Source organism: Lathamus discolor, chromosome 1 (assembly GCF_037157495.1).
Source record: "Lathamus discolor isolate bLatDis1 chromosome 1, bLatDis1.hap1, whole genome shotgun sequence".
In the NCBI taxonomy this organism is placed as follows: Eukaryota; Metazoa; Chordata; class Aves; order Psittaciformes; family Psittacidae; genus Lathamus; species Lathamus discolor.
The window spans coordinates 100,671,722-100,690,017 of record NC_088884.1 but is presented as its reverse complement, the minus strand read 5'-3'; the positions used below and the strand labels follow the sequence as shown (position 1 = coordinate 100,690,017).

The following is an 18,296-nucleotide window of genomic DNA, read 5'->3' as shown; positions in this document are numbered from 1 at the left end:
GAGAAGGATCACAAAGGGAGGCTTTCCCACAACATCTCAAGACCAGTTCAATATGCAGTGCCTTTTGGAATATGTCTTCACTTTTCTGTTAGCCATGACTGGCCCGCTCAGTCTCATCTTTCTAGCTGTAGTCAGGCATCACTTGTAAAATAATAGGATAGTGCAGCAGTGTACTATGGTACTTTCATTGCAGTTCATTTTTACCCACGCTCTGATGCTTTTTCTTGTGGCCTCTTTTGTGACAGCATTTTTATTATGGATTCTTTCTCATGTTTGCTCAGACAGATGGATGGAATGGTGACCAACTCTCTGCTGCTTGTGACTTGTAACACTGAGCTTGGCTTGAAGTAATCAGCCCATTTTTCCTCTTTCAATTGTAAACACTTAGAAATACTCGTAAGTGGACTGATGCAGTTAGCAGCTTCTGTCAGAGTGTTTCAGATTAGTGGCAGATGCCCAAAGCTTTTTTTTGTGGCATTTGGCAGGTTGAGGAAAGTGTTATAACTTCCATCATCTACTTTTGCTAAATGGCTCAAATGATTCCAGTTGCCAGGAAGATAAAAATCAGCAGTCTGGAGTCTTCTTTGATCTGGGTTGGGGTTTTTTTCCGGGTATGGAATAGAATGGAACAAATGGAGTATTATCAACTCTGCTTGAGAGATTGCTGCCTGTTGGTTGCATTTGCTGGGTGGGTTGGTTTGGGTTTTTTTGCTCATTGTATATTTCAAAATTAAATTGCTGGGTTTTTTTGGGCTCAGTCTGCGGGCAGCACATCCATCAGTCTGCTCTCACTGCAATTCAGAATGAATGTAAATTAAATACAAATGAAGTATATATATGTGTATCTATTTTTGTATGTAGGTAGAAGATGTTATTCCTTCTGGGGACTAATAATATTGTCATTCAAATATACTTTAATAGACCTAAACATCATCTTTTTAATCCTTGTCTAGTTCTAATTTTTAAAAGATTCCTCAATCATAGGGTTGTTTTGTTGTTGGGGTTTTTTTTTAACCCCTCTAGTCTCAGTCAACATTTATTCCCCTTATTTGCAATGTTTTTTTCTTACATCTGTTTACTGTTCTCTCTAATATGACTAGTGGGTGCGTCATAGCTGCTATTTCCCATGTGTTTGCAATTTTGCCTGTAATTATGGATCCAAGATGGGACAGAGGCAAAAGTGGTGGGGATTTCTGGTGTTTTGGGGATTTTTTTCTCCTCCTGTTTTAATGTATGGATTTGATAGACTGGATAACTTCCCCGATTTTTTTTTTTTTATTTGCCCTTCTATTTAGGCTTCATTTACATTGGAATCGACTTTAGTATATTTCAAGGAGTAAAGGCTACATTAGTTGAAGCAAAAGTCCCATTAATAGAAGCAATTGGGTTGAAAGCGACCCAACAGTTGTCTGATTATATTTGTTTTTGTTTCCTGGGAGAAGAAAAATGAGGTAAATAACTCATCTGTTTCTGTGTCTACAATTAGAGTGTTGGATTTTTGGAAAGTGTGGTCAGTTCAAAAAATGTGCTGTCAGTTAATTAAGGAAATACAAGCCTACTTCTTTCCTAATTTTTTAATTCTAGCATCTGTCCAAAGCACAGCAGCTAGAGTAGGCAGAACCAGCAACATGAGTAAGAACAATAGTCTGGGCTTCTTTTCCCCTGGTAATACTGCCAAATGCGCATCTTCAGGACCTCCTATGGACTGTAGGACCCTGACTATGTTTTGTATTTCTTTTAAGTGACATCTTGTAGACACACAGGGGCAAACTGAGTATATAGATCTCATGAAAAGCCCATTTAGATTATTTCTGATGTTATGCTGGTTGTTGTCAACATAGTTTTAGCACTGGTATCTCAAGAGGCAGCTCAGAAGTGTGAGGGAGCAGTGGCATACAGCAGTGTGTGGAGAGCTAATAGAGCAGCAGTAGGAGAGCTAATGTGTGGAGCAGGGAGAAAAAAGGAAAGTGAAACATAGGAAAGGAGGGAAACTTGCTGGATTCCACCTTCAAGTCATTCTGAGTGTGTTTAAACTCTGATGTGACCTACCTTGAAGTTTAGGTTCTCTGAGCTAAAAGAACTTGGCTTCATCTCAGTAGGGCTTGGGAATACCCTGGGATTAAAAGCATAGAGCACTTGCCACCTGCCCTTGGATTGGGTCAAACTGACTGCTGAATTTATGCTTGGTGATAAGAGGGTTTAATAAATGTTGATTTCTTCCAAAAGTGCCCACTTTGATCCTCCTTTTTGTGGTAGGGGAACCCATAATGTGTTCGCTACTGCATACTCTAGAGCCTGACTCTGAAAAAGGTTCCTAGTTTAAGGCTGTGATGTTATATGAATTCTGCTATAGTGATTTGATCTGTATGTGGGTGTTTTTTCATTGTTCTTAACCTGGCTTATAAGGGAACCATGGTTGCAGTCTTACACTGACCTATGTATGTTCAAGGCCAGAGTGGACAGGGCCTTGAGCAACCTGGTCTAATGGGAGGTGTCCCTGCCCATGGCAGGGAGGTGGAACTAGATAATCTTAAGGTCCTTTCCAACCCAAACAATTCTGTGATTCTGTGTGAGTTTAATATCACCTTTATATTTTGAGTGGTAAAAGTGTATGCTGGCCTGGTCTCTAGTGCTTTCTCTGCCTGGTTCATCTTCTGCCCTGGTTCACAGGCAAAAAACATAGCTGGTTTCACAGGTTCATAACTGTTCTTAGTGGGTTGTCTCCACCTCTTTTCTCAGATTCATGTTTCCTTTACGTTCTGGGAGAGTTTGAATTAATAACTTATTGAAATTACTAAATTCGAAGATTTCTCCAGGTTTTTTCAACATTCAGGCAGAATGGTCTCTATCAATTGCACTCAGCTCCTGGTGGAGGTATTTTTTATATCAGTAGCAGCTAAAGTAGAATGTTTTAAAAGAGAAGGAAGTGTGGCATAGAAAGTTTGGGTCTATTGGGGTTTTTTTGGTGACCATTAATCACCCTAGGTCAAACCCCAGGATAGACTGAGCCAGAAAGATGCAGAAAGACGTAGGTGTGGATAAAGAAGATAGATGGAAGTGTTTTGTAAGTACCTTGGTAAAGTTAAGATTAGTCCGAGAGCCTTAACCTGTATTTTGATGAATTACAGCATGTTTGAATGTTTCATATTTCAGTTTTTGCTCTTTTTAAAAAAAAAAAAAAAACAACTAAAAAATGGGAAAAGCAATTTCTCATACTGGTAAAAGTGCTTAAGTGCTTATAGGTCATATTAAAAATTACACATATAAGGTAATTTAATTTTTGGAGTAATGTAAATAAAAAATTTTTGGAGCAGTGTCTATGTACATGCTGCTTATATCACTTGATTTAATCTTGTTCTTTGGTAATGGCTTGCCAACCAATAGGAAAGCAGAAGAATCTAACAAGCCTGGAATATAAACTGAAGTGTTGTGCTATGGGGTAATGCAGAGGACTGTCTTGTGGAAAGAGGAAAATATGTAGGAGCAATAGTGAGGTAAATGGTGGGAATGCTTAGAAGGCGAACAAAATGGGGATGATGCTCTATCTTTCAGGATTGTGGAGACAGTTTTAGAGAGGTGAGAAACATAAACTCACTGCAGTTTGGGGCACTGAACAAATAATCTGCTATGTGTTACTGGGAATTTAAAGTGAAATTTTGAACAAGAAAAAGGCACTAAGAGGTAGGGGAGGAAATATCTCTTAATGGTCAAATGTAAAGAATTATAAGAAGAACTGCTGAAAAATAGTGCAACTTCTTTAGCCTCCTGTTTGTCATTCAATCTGCCTGTGAATTTATGTTGCTTGGTTTTGGAGGTATTGTTTAAGAGGCATTCTTGGTTTTATCCCTTCAACCAAACACCATGCAAAGGATCCACCACTGTCAAAGGGTATTGGAAAGACCATTCAAGAAGAAGATTGTTCAGTGTGTAGATTTTAAATACCTCCAAGTCTCTGTACCCTTCTCTAAGGTTGTGCAGCTGCTTACATGGAGTAATTGAAAGGGTTATTTTAAACTTGCTGTCTTTTACAGGTGTAGAACCTGAAACACTGTTCTAGTAGCATCTCCTAGTGCAGAGCTCTCTTCCTAAAATCTCTCTGCTCTCTTTCTTAACAAGTGCCAGCTTGAAGGACCTAAGAATTTGGTATCTTTTGCCTTTATCCCCTCCTTCATAGCTTTCTGCTCCTCATCTCTTGCCTCTCTTCCACGCTCTAAGAGCTCAATATGTAGTACCCATGGGCTTTTCCAAATTTGCCCTTACGTGAAATGATGTTGTAAACTTCCATCAAGTCTATAGAAGTTGTACAAACCAATGACCACAGGAATGCCTTTAGGAGCCATAGGGACAAAAAAAGTAAGAGAAGAAGAATGGTTTCTTGAGCTTTGGTACATGCAGGTTTTTTTGTGTTTCAAAATTATCCCTTTGTTCAAAAGATGCAGAAGTTTGTTTATCTCTTGAAGTGTCTTTGAATACTGTTTGACATGCTTGCTTCCACTGCCTGCTCTAGCATTTCTCATGTTACTGTTTCTTCCTGTTACTAGCTACTCTGTGATTATATATTACATACCTTGTTAAGTCTCACTTGTTTCCTTCTCTTGACAGCTGCAAATCAAAAAGAGCCCTTGACTCCTAAATTTAAAGTGAAAGAGGAGCCTACAGATGAAGAAGCTCCAAGTTCAGCCCTGTCTCAGTCCAGCTATGTGTTCAGCCAGGAACCTGAAGCCTCAGCTCCAAACGTCCCTGAGGAGAAACTCAAGCCACAGGAAGCACAGGCAAATGTAATGAGGCAGGACATGTCAGTCAAGGCAGCATCTGAGCTCCTCATGAAGCTTTCAGGTAGATACTTAATTTAATTGCATTCAGCTTCTTAATTTCTTTTTCATGTATGCTCTCAAGCTTACCTTGCAGAAGGAATATTTAGCTTTAGTAACAAGTGAATGAACAATAGAAAAGGTCTGTCTACACAGGTTCATATACGTATGACACCTCAGTTTGGTCTGTTGCCATAGTATCCAATTATCTGTGTTCTGGTTTTCAAATTAATGACTGTGGGATAAGTAAAAGAAATGATGCCTTAAAGCTTTTAGATGTTGTCATTTTTTAAGTGTACCAAAACATGTTATTACCAATTTGTTCATGTCTCTCATTAACACCATAAGACTGTGTGTCTGTACTGAACTACATCTGATACAGCTTTATAAATGGTGACTTTTAAAGCCTTTTATTTTTTTCAGCAGTATCTTGTACTCATAATTGTAAGATACACAGTCAAAAATATAATGCAAACTGAGCCAGATTTCTGGTGTTGGGAGACCACTTGAACTCTCCTACTTTGCCTTAGTGATAAATCCTTTTGCCAGACAAGTATGCATGTGAATATGCGTATGTACTGGTACAGCTGGAGGGAGTCAAATAAAAATGTGTGTACTGCTAATTATGTTTTGTCCCACTGTCAGAGTCAAGGTTTAACTTTAAGAGAAAGTGAAAGGGTTGAATTCTCCCTGCTGGGAACAGGTGAAGTGAGTGACAAAAAGGCTTTGAAGTTCTAATAAACTTGAATTTTTAGGAACAAGATGTGAAACTCAGTCTCGGAGGATGGGTTTCGTACTTCCTCACCTAAACTGGATGAGTTAGTTTTTAAGTCTTCTCCAAAGCTGGACTTATTTATTTTTTCAAGTATGCCAATGTCATGCAAGAGGTGCCAGTGGAAATGTTTACAAGTTTAGTAACTTCTGAGAACCCCGCCAAACCCATCTGAATATTTCTGGCTTGATTGGATGCTTTCAACATTGAATTTGAGGTCAAATGTATAGCTGGAAGACTTTAATTGACCAGAATCTCCCACATAAATTCTAATGTGTCATTAATTCACTCCTGTTCATACCTGCACACTTTAATTTTCTAAAGAATTTGCATCATTGATTGCAAGAATTTCGTGTTAATGGTGCAAAACCAGAAGTTAATTAGAGCAGAAGTTTCCCAATTATTTTACGGAGTCCCAAATACTAAACATTTGGTTATTGATATAGTGCACTTTTGCTGCTGGTAACTGGTTTGAGAATGGTGTTCTGACAACAGAACTTTACAGCCTAATGAATGTTAACCTGTGACTTGATTTTTGCTGGCACACATAAATTTATGTATCTATTTTCATAAAGAAAACGCTTTGTAACTAAAGTACTTTGGAGACAATAGGCTTCTTGATTGTGATTCTTGAATTCAGCACTAGCAGGCTGTGTTTAAATAGTTTTATTGCAGGTTATTATATTAGGACATTTGTTCCTTAAATATCTGTTTATATAGATGAATTCTGGCATGTATAAAATCTTGGTCAAAATTTTTGGTCACTTCTGTTGGGAACTCCCTGTCTTTAAAGGTTGTAGTAAGAAATGCACTAGTTTAACATTTCTCTTACTTTAAACTGCTCGCTATTGAGCAGGTTTTGCTGATAGCGATCTTTTTGGTTAATCCATAGATGAGAAGGTAAAGCATTACTCTAGGATTTATTCAGATGGTATTGCTGTAGTTGGTGTTCCTGAATCAGCCAGTGGGTGGGGTTATACAAAGTTTATCACTTCGCTGTTTTCAACTTGCACTTTTCAAGAATTGCCATCTAAGTCAAAAACTATGAAGGAGGGAAACACTAAGATACAGTTTAATGTAGGAAAAATGTAAAAGGAATATATAAGATCAGTAGTCACTTTTGTGGGTTTTTTTTAATGTTTACTTTGTCTGGTAGAATACTCAGATCACTGTTGACTTCTCAGCTTATCTGAAGCAATTCTACATTCTGTTTTTGGTGATTTAGAACTTAAACAATTAAGCCGCTTCCTTAGAATAAAGTGAAAACAAGAAGATTCCTTCTTTTTCCTGATACTGGAATGGGGGGGGGGGGGGGGGGGGAATGGAGAGTAATGAGTATATCTGGATGTTCTACTGTCTGTAGGAAATCTTCAGTCAAGTGCCCTTATTAGAGTTGATATATTATATAATTAGGTTAAGTCGGGTCCTTCCAGGCTATATATATTCTTGGTGAAGACTGAATGGATTACATCCTTGCTTTGTTATTTTCACTTTCCTCTGTGTGATACTTATTACCAAACCCTGTACTGCATACAAATTCAGCAACGGATTTCTGACCCTTCCTAGTATTTTGTTTTCTGTGTTCCTAATATACATGCTTCTGTTATCCCCTAAGCAATAATATTGGTAATTGTTGCAGCCTCTTGGGATTTAGGCATAGACCATGCTTTCACATAGAAGATACACTGCTTTATATTTTTCACTGGGAAACCTCTTTTCCCAAACAGAGATGCTGTGTTGCTAGCTCTTAGCTGAGCTTGTCCAGTGTAGTGGAAGGCCTTTTCAGCTCTAGAGTCTAGTGTGGACTGGTAGTTCGCAGTAAGTCTCTCCTATAATATGCACCAGCCCACACTAGACCCCTATAATGAAGGGATTTGTCGGCCACTCAGAAACTTTTCTAAAGCTAGGGAAATGTGGAAGAATGAACATCATTCACTGTAGTAGAACAGTAACAGAACATTTACTAGGTGTTATTGTAGAGGTAGATGTACAGAACTTTATCTGGAGATGCTATGCCTTTCTATACCACTTTTTTGTCTGCTGTGTCCACTTGGATTCAAATCTTCTACCTCACAGTTCACAAACTTGATACTTAGTCACTTGATACCTACTCACACTTCTTCCAAAGAATTATTCAAACTAAGAATGTTAATGTGTCCTAGGAATATGTAGGTAGCACCCATTTCCATCCAGATAGTCAAAACAAAACTTCCTAACAACTGATCTGGAACTTAAAAATTAATGAAACGCACATTTTGAAGAAATGGTCTTTGGGGGTTAACAGGCAAAGTTTGAGCTTTAGTGCAGACTTTTAACCTACATCTTAGAGAACATGAAATGTCTGCCATGATGTATATGAATGTACTAAAGTGAACTGTGAATTCTGTCCATTACTAAGTTTTGACTGAGACTAGATCCAATGGTAAGCAAATAGATTCGAGGAGATAGTGGAGTGGGGCAAATCACTCTTATCTCTGTTTGGAAGGGGGCCATCCCTGCAGGATTTTGAATTGCTATTAAAGGTTGCACTAAATCACTTAGAGGAAATGGAGGTGATGTATTTAAAATACACCTGAACCTATTTTCTGCATTCTTAGCAGTTCTGTTTCATGGAAAAGCTAATTTATGTGTCAAAAATGTTGAAATAAGTGGTGCATCTGGTTAGTCTTATGCACTCAATCTTGTAAATAGAAAGGTAGGTTTCAGAGGAGACTGAAATTTAAAATAACCATTTGCATTTACCTGCTAAGGTGTAAGTCTAAAAACTCACCTTTCTTTTGAAATAATCATGCTGCTAATATGTTTTGGGCACATACTATCTTTCAGAAGCATACAGTGTTACCCCTTCTCCAAAAATAAAAGCATAGCTGGAGGTGTATCAAATCTATTCCAGGTACTAGCATTTTATAAGTAGTCTTTCACCCTAGTGCCTTGAACTGTGAAATTAGTATGTCCCTGTCTTTCCTAGAAATGTTGCCTGAATCACATTTGCCTTTATTTGAGCTGTATCTTATTTGTGATCATCTCACATTTCTATAGTAACTCAGGTTGTTTTCCTCCTCTCTTTTTTTTTTTTTCCAGTGGATCAATTTCCCATATATTGCACATATCCCTGTTATCGCTAACAAATGCATGACCTTTGTACTATTCAGTTCCTTTGGATTCTTTGTACTTTCATCCTTGGGTCATAGAGTGTTTCTTGTAATACACCAATTGCCCAGCACCAACAGTGTGTCATCATTTTGGATCATCAGCATTTGCAGTTACCTCATACTTAATTTTTGTTTCAAGATCATGAATACTTGTTGCATTCAGTTGATTCCAAAAGCATTCTTGATCAACTCCATTTATTATCATCTTTATATTGTCACAACTATATGACAATTCCTCTTTCAGCACAACAGATTATTGTGGGAGATTTGGGGGGTTTTCCCACTTTTTTTGATTAAGTCTTTATCCATTTGAAAATGTTTATGCTGATTTCCAATTTTGTGCCTTGCAGTTGATGTTTTTGACACTATCTTATATTAAATTAAAATCACATAGACTAGAACTATTTGAAAAGAGGAAGAAAGAGAAAAAAAGAATGATAGTACAGTTCTAGCAGTTCTAGCATAAGATGAAATCCAGAACACCTTCCATTATAAAAATGGCACATTGTACATTAGGGTACAGTGAGGTGAGGGACTATCTGAGAAGGCTTTAAATTAGCTCATACCAAAGCCAGTCCAGTCACAGCAGCACAGACTTCCAGGGGAACTCAATAACTATAAGTTTAAAAAGTCTGCTAACAAGGAGCACAATCTTTCTTTGTGTGGCTGGACAGCTGGTGTCAGATTTACCTCATTTTAAGGCTTGGGTGGCCTTATGCTTGGCTGTCATCAGCAATGTAAATCGACAAGTCCATGGCTAGTAAGCTATTATTCTTAGCAGTTACAAAATCTTTCCAGGTTTAGTGGGTTGAGTTAGCAGTCTTTTGATTTATTGTTACTATGGTGAAGAAAAAGGACATTACTGCATTCTTTGGGTGAGTTGGGGACCTTGGTATATGTTTCTTTTTCATAACTTTGCGGACTCTTCTGGGAAGCGCTTGTATGGAGGTAGGCTGCTGTCTTTGGAGTTTGCTGTTGTCAGGACCTTGTAAGAGTCTCAGTACCTAGATTGCAGGGGTGCCGTCAAGAGTGCTTTCATCCCTGCTTAGAGAGCCTTGATAATGGGCAGAGGAGTGAAAATACAGGGAAGTCTTTTGTTCCTTGCTCTCTAAATAGCTTATTAGAAAGCTCTGGGCAGCAGCAGGTGCTTCTGTAGAAGCCCAGAAAAGAAAGTGGGGAAGTGTATGACCCAAAATAAGGCTTTCTCTTGATGGGAATTAGAGAGATGGCATGCCATAGCAAGTCACGTCACCAGGTTACATCCTGCTACTAGCCAAGCATTTTCTGTTGGGTTTTTTGTTTGTTTGTTTTTAACCAACAGAAATGTGAAATTGATCGTGAATGGTTAGAGTGAAGCTATGTTGTATTTACAGCACAGAAAAAGACACAAGTTTCTAGGTTGCTAGATTTATTATTGCAATGTGTCAGGCTCCAGATTTTTTTTTCGAAGGTTTTGAAACTCTTCTGTGAATGCTGTGCTGGATGAAGTTCTTATCAGGCCATGGTACATTTAATACGTTTTTCTATGACATCTGCATAACATAATCCCAGAAGAACTCCACTAGCAATGGATTCTTACCTATTGATGGGGTTTGCCATGTTTCATTGCAACATTAATGTCTAAATCCAAAAGGGGGGAAAAAGTGAAAAAACACCACCCATTCACAGAAGTATAGGGTGGAAAGAATGGAAGTCTGCAAAGTCTTAAGTTTTTTTTCCTCCTATAGATCTCAAAAAAAAAAACCAAACCACAAAACCACAAAAATCACAGAAAACCAAGTACCTTCTAACACAGCCTAGCTTTTATTTCAGTAGATTCTATACAACACCTCTAAGTTACTGCAATTCATCTTCTTTTTTTTCCACGTCAGGGTAATTTTGACGTTTAATGAAAACCATGTAAATTTAAAAGATCAGATAATTTGGCATACTAAGAAATCATGGTGTCTGTGGTTCAGATGTACTTCTTTTGATGATCTGGATTTATTTTTATTTTATTTATTTTATTTTTTTAGGAATTGTCATTGAAGAGTTTAAATACCACCACCTCCTCCCCCCTCTGCAATCCTTTGCTTTGCTGCTATTTCTTGATGATGTTCAGCCAGGTGGGAGCGGCCGCAAAGCTATGGAAAGTGGGCAAAGCGTCAAGGGATTATAGGTGCACAGTATTTGCAGAAGGGCCTCTTGCAAACCCCTTTCCTTTGAAGAGTCAGCTTATAAAGAAAAGAGACATGGAGCCAGGCTCTCTGCAAAAGTACAGCTTGTGGCAGAAATGCTAGACTATGATTTGCTTAAACTGGGAGATTGGTTGGATAGGAATATGTTGTAAAATAATTACTTACTGCGTACGTAGACTTTTTATCAAATGCTTCTTAATCTATGTTTTGAGGGATTGCTGGTGTTTTGCAGGTAGGGTGTTTCAGGTAACCACCATAATCCTACCATTTAATTGAAGGAGCAGCAGATGCGTGTCACAACTCAAATTAGTCTACTGCTTTAATTTGCTCTTTTTTTGTTGTTGTTGGCTTGCATTTTTGTGAAACTACCTCACAGTCACAAAATTCAGGGGTTCCACTTTAACAAATATGATCCATTTAATGATTTTTTGTTAAAAAGCAAGACCCTGTTACATTGATTCAAAGCCCACTGACATTGTCTTACATAAAACAGCAGTTTGAGAAAACAAAAAAACAAACTAGCAAAATAAAGCGTCAAGCACAGCGCCCTAGGGAACGTCAGATGTTACTTGTTGTGTCTCTAGCAGAACCTTCAGGGCTCGCCAACTGTTCTCTACCTCTGAGGTTTTATTTAAGCTGTTTTAGGGCATGTTTATTTCTAGCAAATCAGAACAATTAGCATAACAAAATGCCTGATTCTTCATACTGAAAGCTTTTGAAGTCAGTACAAGTTGACCCACTAGTTACCCCTGTCTGCTTGATTGTGAAAACTAGTACATGAGTCCAATTTATGAGACATATGGGAAAGGCTTTCTTGTCTAAGTTGATTCATAAAGTTGATTTGTAAAGCTGATGGGCATTTCAGCAAATATGAGCAACTGAACAAACCTGGTTCTCTTAGCTGTTCTCCTCTGATGTCTTGCAGCAGTCCCCTGACTGTATTGGTAGCCTTCCACTGAACATGCCCCAGGATGTCAGTGCCCCAAGATGTCAGCTGTACTGGTGAACCCCAAATGAGGAACAGTTCTAAAAACAGTCTCATAAGTGCAGAATAGAGAGTAAGACTCTTCTCGTGGTGGGTACAGTTTTGATAACACAGCCCAGAACATGGTTGGCCTTGATTGCCGCAAGGGCACATTGCAGACTTGTGCACAACTTGCATTGAATTGTGGTATTCCCAACTTTCTGAGGCGTAGCTTGACTAAGCTCTTCCTAAAACCTGTCAGTCTCTGTCCTAACCTGCAGAGAGGCATTGTTAACACTAAATTTCAGAGGTGTTCTTATTGCTGCACCTTCTTCAGGTAACAGTGTCAGGCAACCAGAAATGAATGCTGTACCCTGAGATTTTAGGTCATACAAGTATCATTCTATGTTTCTGTTTTGTTTGGCTTTTTTAGCAAGTGCCACTATGCAATTCCTTGTGCTTGTGAATGCCAGAGAACCTGAAAGCTGTGGAAGAAATTACTTTCTTCCTGGAACAAGCCTGTCCAATACGGCATTTTTCATAACTGATGCGGAAAATTGTCTCAGTCAATGTGAATATGATGAAGTTCATTGAGGCTTCTATAGACCAGCTGATTAAAAGTCATACTGCTCTGTAAAGAAACAGCATCTCTGTGGCTTGATAGTACATCCTTGTATGCAGTAATTTTGTCTCATTTTGTTAAGCTCTTTCTGTTTCACAAAGTTAACAGCAGAAAAAACACACATTAGGTGATTTAGTTCATTTTCTGCCAGATGAGCTATGTTCAGTGCCTTGCTGTTGTTCTGAGCTTCATCCGGGTTAGTTTTGAATGAATAGCAGACTATGTTTAGGAGATAACGATCTGGATACTTCAGAGCTGCTTAAGTCTTTATCCCGTGCTGCTTTTTGCTAGGAATTAGATGTCTGTACTTTTATAAAAATCTGACATGAAGAAAATTACTCTCCCATGCTAACATTGTATTCTGATACATTGCAATTTATTTAACCTATTCCATTTATTCAACGAGAAATGTAAAACTGGAAAGAAGCCAAAGCTATCATGATTTTAATTATTTGAACCAGGTAGACCTTTCGGTGTGCCAGCCCTTGACTTGAAAAACTTTAGCTGTGCTATGACCATGTGAGATACCTAAGTAAGGAAATCAGGGGTATCACCTTGCTCCACAAATGTATTCCAATGTCTGTAGCACAGAAGGGAAAATAATCTTCAAGAATTTACAGTTTAACTCTGCTGTGTGGTGAGATGGGTATGGGCATGACCTTAATTACAGTCTTTTGCCAGCACAAAATCTAGCACAGCTGGATTGTATGCCTCTGATTGCTGCTCATGGGACAGACTGACTGTGTTTCCCCTTCATTAGCTCTTGTCATATTATCATAAATACCCTCCTTCAGTCTTCTCTGTGTGTTTGCTTTTGGGAATCAGGGTATGACAGGATTCATCTTTGGCAGGGACATTCTGTCAGATCAAAAGGGCACAGCTGGGAAGATAAAGGTCAAAGGAAATGATCAAATATGTAAATTTAGTTAGGGCAGTTGGAGTGCTAGCTGATTACAAGGGGGAGAAGGTCATCAGTGTTGCCTGACTCTTGCCCTAGTTGGGGTCAGATCAGTTTGACTGGTACAAAAACATTTGCAGGACCGGGAATTAAACTGTGGAGCAAGAACAGAAATAGAAAGAATATTTTAAAAGCAGAGAGAGCAGCAAAGGTCAGCTTGACTCTGCACCTAAATTTGGCGGCTGGGTGCAGAGCTTGATCTCTCAGACATCTGAAGAACTCATTTGTTTGCGGAGTTACCTGAGCTTCTGATTGACAGTGTTACCTGATGCGTTCCTTCGCTGTTCTGTGTTCGCTTTCAATGCACAGCATGCTATTTTTACACTTTCAAACACAGATGCAGTGTTCTGTGGTTTTATAATAAGAGGCTAATGGAAGCTTTAAATAAAAATATATTTAAAAAAAAAAGGGGGGAGGGAAGAAAAATCTGCTTACCAGGAGAAAATGGGATTATATTGTATTTCTAACTTGACTTCAGCTGAGAATTCTTTATGAAGATATCTGAAGTCTGAAATGCATCTGGTGGATCATAGATGGTAAAGTTTTTTAGCATTTGTTTATATGTTTAAGGATTAAAAATGTCACAAGGAAAGATTGAAAGCACTTCATGTAAATTGTCCCTGGAACATATCCAAGTGCCTTATATCTCCTGCCTTCGATTTTTTTTTTCCCCTCCACTTAAGAACAACAGGAAGATGGGGAGAGGGAGAAACCAGGAGAATGAAAAAAGACTTGGTGACACACAGCAGTTTACATTTAGGTGAAATGCATATGCCTTTGTGCTAAAGGGTTTTGGCTAAAGACTACAAGATGGCACAAACAAGCTGACTAGCTAGTTATCAGGGATGACCAAACTGTGTTTTGGTGCTGAGATTCATCGTAATGTTGGGTAATTGAAAACAAAAGTTCTGGTAGTGTTTGAAACTTTCACACCAACAACAGAAAATCTGGATCAAAAGGGCTGTGTAGGTGTTTGGGGTGTGGGAGGCAAATGATCTTGGAACCTTGATTTTGAGATTTCAGAAGTTTTATTCTGAATTAAAAATGATCACTTGCCTTGCAGCCAAACCAGAGCATTCAGCAAAACCTGAGGAATCTCAAGCATAGAAAGTGAACTACAAACCGGCTTCTAGACTATGGTTTTGTTTGCTAGGCCTAGGACACAAGAGAGGAAGACAGGGAGGGAAGGGTATGGGCTTACAGAAACTGGTCATTGAGGTTACCGGATCTCGTAACGTACGAGGGAATATATAGGCTTGTTACAAAATTAGACTTCAGAAAAGCATGGGCCCCAGAATAATTCTCTCATGTTGAAAGCACATGCAGATATAACGAACTGGTTCCTTACACAGTTGTCTGGAATTTTCCATAAAAGAGAGAGAGAGCAGAAGAGGAGCAGATGAGTGATTTAGAGTTTGTAAGAGGTCTTCAGTGCCCACCTTTGGAGAGCTGGTGTAGTTGCACCTTGATTTAATAAATGAAAACAAAGCTTCACTAACTGGTGTATGATCACCCAGTATTCACAGAAAGTGGTGTAACTCATATTTACAAACATGCAACTGTTTCCTGCTCTCTAGTTTGAAAAATTATTTTCAAGAGATTGCTTCTATTTATAACCCCCAAAAGAACACTGTGGCAGTCAGCTGCTTGCTGCCCTTACCATTTGCAGTGCTACGGTATACAAATTATAATGTTGTAATTGTGATTCCTGCTTTGAGTACTCTGAAAAATTGTAGCCTAATTAAATAATTGTGGTGGTTGTTTATTTTTTTAAATACATATTTGCAGCTGAGAGTTACAAGGAAACCCAGATGGTAAAGATAAAGGAAGAACCAATGGAAGTTGACATTCACGATTCGCAGGCTTCAGTGTCACCCAGCCAACCCAGCCAAAATGTTGGCTACAGCACTTTATTAGGGAGAGACATTGGTGAACACATGCAGAAGACACCAGAAGGCCGCGTGCTGCCAGAAAGAAATCTGTTCAGCCAAGATATATCAGTGAAGATGGCATCCGAGCTGCTCTTCCAGTTATCAGGTAAAAGCAGTGGAAAAAGTAGGAAGTTGAACTTGAACATTAAAAGGAGATCGCGTATAACCATTAAGGTGCTATCAAAGCATGAGATTGCTATGGCTGAAAAATAATAGGAATTAGAGCCCTTCTACCCTCACATTAGAAATGCAAAAGCCTTGCCAAATGTCCCCCATAGTTAGCATATGCTCTAGAGCACTGTCACAGGTCAGGTTCACAATACTTGAACCGAATCAGAAAAGCCAGAGTTCAACTCCTGTATTTTTGAAAGCTAATTAAATAATTTTGTGACAACTGGTTGATCCAGGCCTTGGAGTATAGGAGAGCCTGCAGATGACAGCTGCTGGCATAGGCGCCATTGGCTGCAGCATGCTGTGTTCCTGGGGCTGCACTGTCCATTGCTCTTAACGAAGAAAGTGAACCTCAGCTATTACATAAAGGCAATGATATCAGCACTGTGTTTAATGAATGCTTGTACTGAATACTTTGCATGAAGCACTAACACCAAATTATGAAGCTGAAAAAATTAGCTGGTGTTAGTTTAAATAAAGTTATGCCCATTCTCTAATCATGCTGTAACCATTTACTCGAAATTACTGTGGGTTATGCTGTTATCAGAAAGCATTAATATAGTTATGTTGAATAAAACCTGATAGGGAAAATACAATATATGCTAATCACAAGCCCCCATGCATGTTCCTCTGCAGAAAAGGTGAGCAAAGAGCACAACCACAATAAGGATAACACCATCAGAACTACGACCAGGTAAGTACAATCCCTTGTTATCTGCAAAGCTATAGTGTAAATGGCATTTCTTTGTTTTGCCATGTGAACTCAAATGTGTGTCACCTGCAAATGCGACCTGATATTACAAATGTAAGTTATTTTCATGAGTCATGTAACTTACATCCGGAAAATTACACTTATGGATCTGATTGCTTAGAGTTCATGAGAAAACAGGCCTTTGGACCCAAATGACTGTTCTCCTCTGATCAAGGACTCACACATCATTTTAAGAATTCTTTTTTTTTTTTCCTACAAAAACTGAAACTTAAAAGAAACTGCATAGTACATGCAGTGCTTGAGGGAAGAGCAGACCGACAACTGGGTTTTAAGACATGGGCCAGTGTAAGAAGAAGTGATTTTGATTCAGTCTTCTGTCAAACTTGATTTCTTTAATAAAATTTCATTTTAGTATTTCTATCATCACAATGCCTTTCAGAGATGAGTTTTTAACAGTCAGACTGTAAGACAACACTAATGAAACATTTGTTACAGATTACAGTCACGTTAATATGATGAATGAAATTACCTGGGAATTAAAAACATGATCCAATTACAGCACGTGCTGTTAAAGAAATATGCACTTTACAGTATTGTTGCCGGAAACAAGCCCATGTGTTGTTTATACATACATGAACAGCAAAGTAAGGTGTCCCTATGGGAAAATTCAAAGCTCTTGTGTAATAAGTGGTAGCTAGAACTGATAAATATTTAGGAGCCTGTGGTTAAGAGTAGGCAGGAACTGGCAAGAGTTCCTACCTGAAAGTAGGAAGGTATTCTTTCATACCCAAAAGTTCGCTAATCGGTGTGGATGGGTTGGAGGCTGAGCACACTGAAGTGACAACAAGTTCCTTCAGAGACAGAATAAGACTTTCTCTGCCCCTGCAGCCCCTTCTACAGAAGTTCCCAGTATGTTCCCTGCTAAGACAACTTTGTCCAGGCAGAAATTGAAAAGCATTTCTGTTGCAGAAGAAATGATCTCTGCATTGTTCTTAAATTCCTAGGTCTATCCCGTTCATTTCATGGTAACTGCAGTAAATAAATAATTCAGTTTTTATAAACTGACCAGCTCAGTAAATGTACATTAGGGACTTTTTGATGTTACAAGTTGAAAGATAATTAAATTGAGCTTTTAACTTCTGGCTACTGTGAATGCTTCCCATGTTTGCTTGTTTGGGAAATTGTGGGATATGCAGCCTGCAAGGCCTTCCTGTGAGTACTTAAAAAGCGTAAGTCTGAGAGATACACATGGAGATAGATGCATATGTTCTCCAGCTACTCATAAACTTGCCTTGGGTGAGATGGTTTAGTGTGAGGTGTCCCTGCCCATGGCAGGGGAGTTGGAACTAGATGATCTTAAGGTCCTTTCCAACCCTAACTATTCTATGATTCTATGATTCTAACTATCCAGTGTGCGTTTCAGGGAGGGGGTGACAAATAGTTGAAAATAGATTTCAGTATCTCATGACATTACCAGCAGGACCAGTGTGAGAATCCAGAGCTACTTTTGGATCTATCAAAGGTAATTCAAACTGGAAAGGTTGAGGACAGTTCAAAGATAACTTCCCCTTCTTCTGGCTGCCAACTATTCAGAGTGTAGCACAGTTGGCTCTTGTCAAACTTGCACTGATTTTTACTGAGAAGTCCTGGTAATGGCAGCTAACTCATCAGAGCATGAAATACCAGGTGCCTGGTTCAGTTCTTCTGGGTGCTTTTCTTATCTCACCTGTCAACAGAAGAAGATGTGAATGAGAAAAGCTTCTTAAGGGGGAGTGAATCAGTGTACTAAATCCTACCAATTCAAACAGATTGACTTGAAAGACTGCCAAAAAAAAAAACCCCGTCCAAAACCAACCAAACAGCTGGAAGTCTTTACTGGTAAGGGTATGACACCTTCTCAAAAATAGGATGTGATGGAGCAGCCAGTGGAGGATAGAGGCACGCAGACTGCTCAAGAAAATGTGGTGGTGCAGTTTGGCTCACAGCTTACATCTGGAGTAATGACAGAAATGCATTTGAAACACAG

The 18,296-nt window shown here is 38.8% G+C and overlaps 1 protein-coding gene across 3 annotated transcripts in view; it reads left to right on the top strand.

The window, feature by feature from the left end:
- ZNF827 (zinc finger protein 827) overlaps positions 1 to 18,296 on the top strand; it is a 108,516-nt gene that overhangs the window by 53,655 nt on the left and 36,565 nt on the right. For all 3 annotated transcript variants that reach the window (XM_065688159.1, XM_065688161.1, XM_065688170.1), the window contains 3 exons: positions 4,603 to 4,836; positions 15,245 to 15,493; positions 16,195 to 16,252. In XM_065688159.1, coding sequence (XP_065544231.1) covers positions 4,603 to 4,836; positions 15,245 to 15,493; positions 16,195 to 16,252 — 541 coding nt within the window. The remainder of the gene's footprint in view (positions 1 to 4,602; positions 4,837 to 15,244; positions 15,494 to 16,194; positions 16,253 to 18,296) is intronic.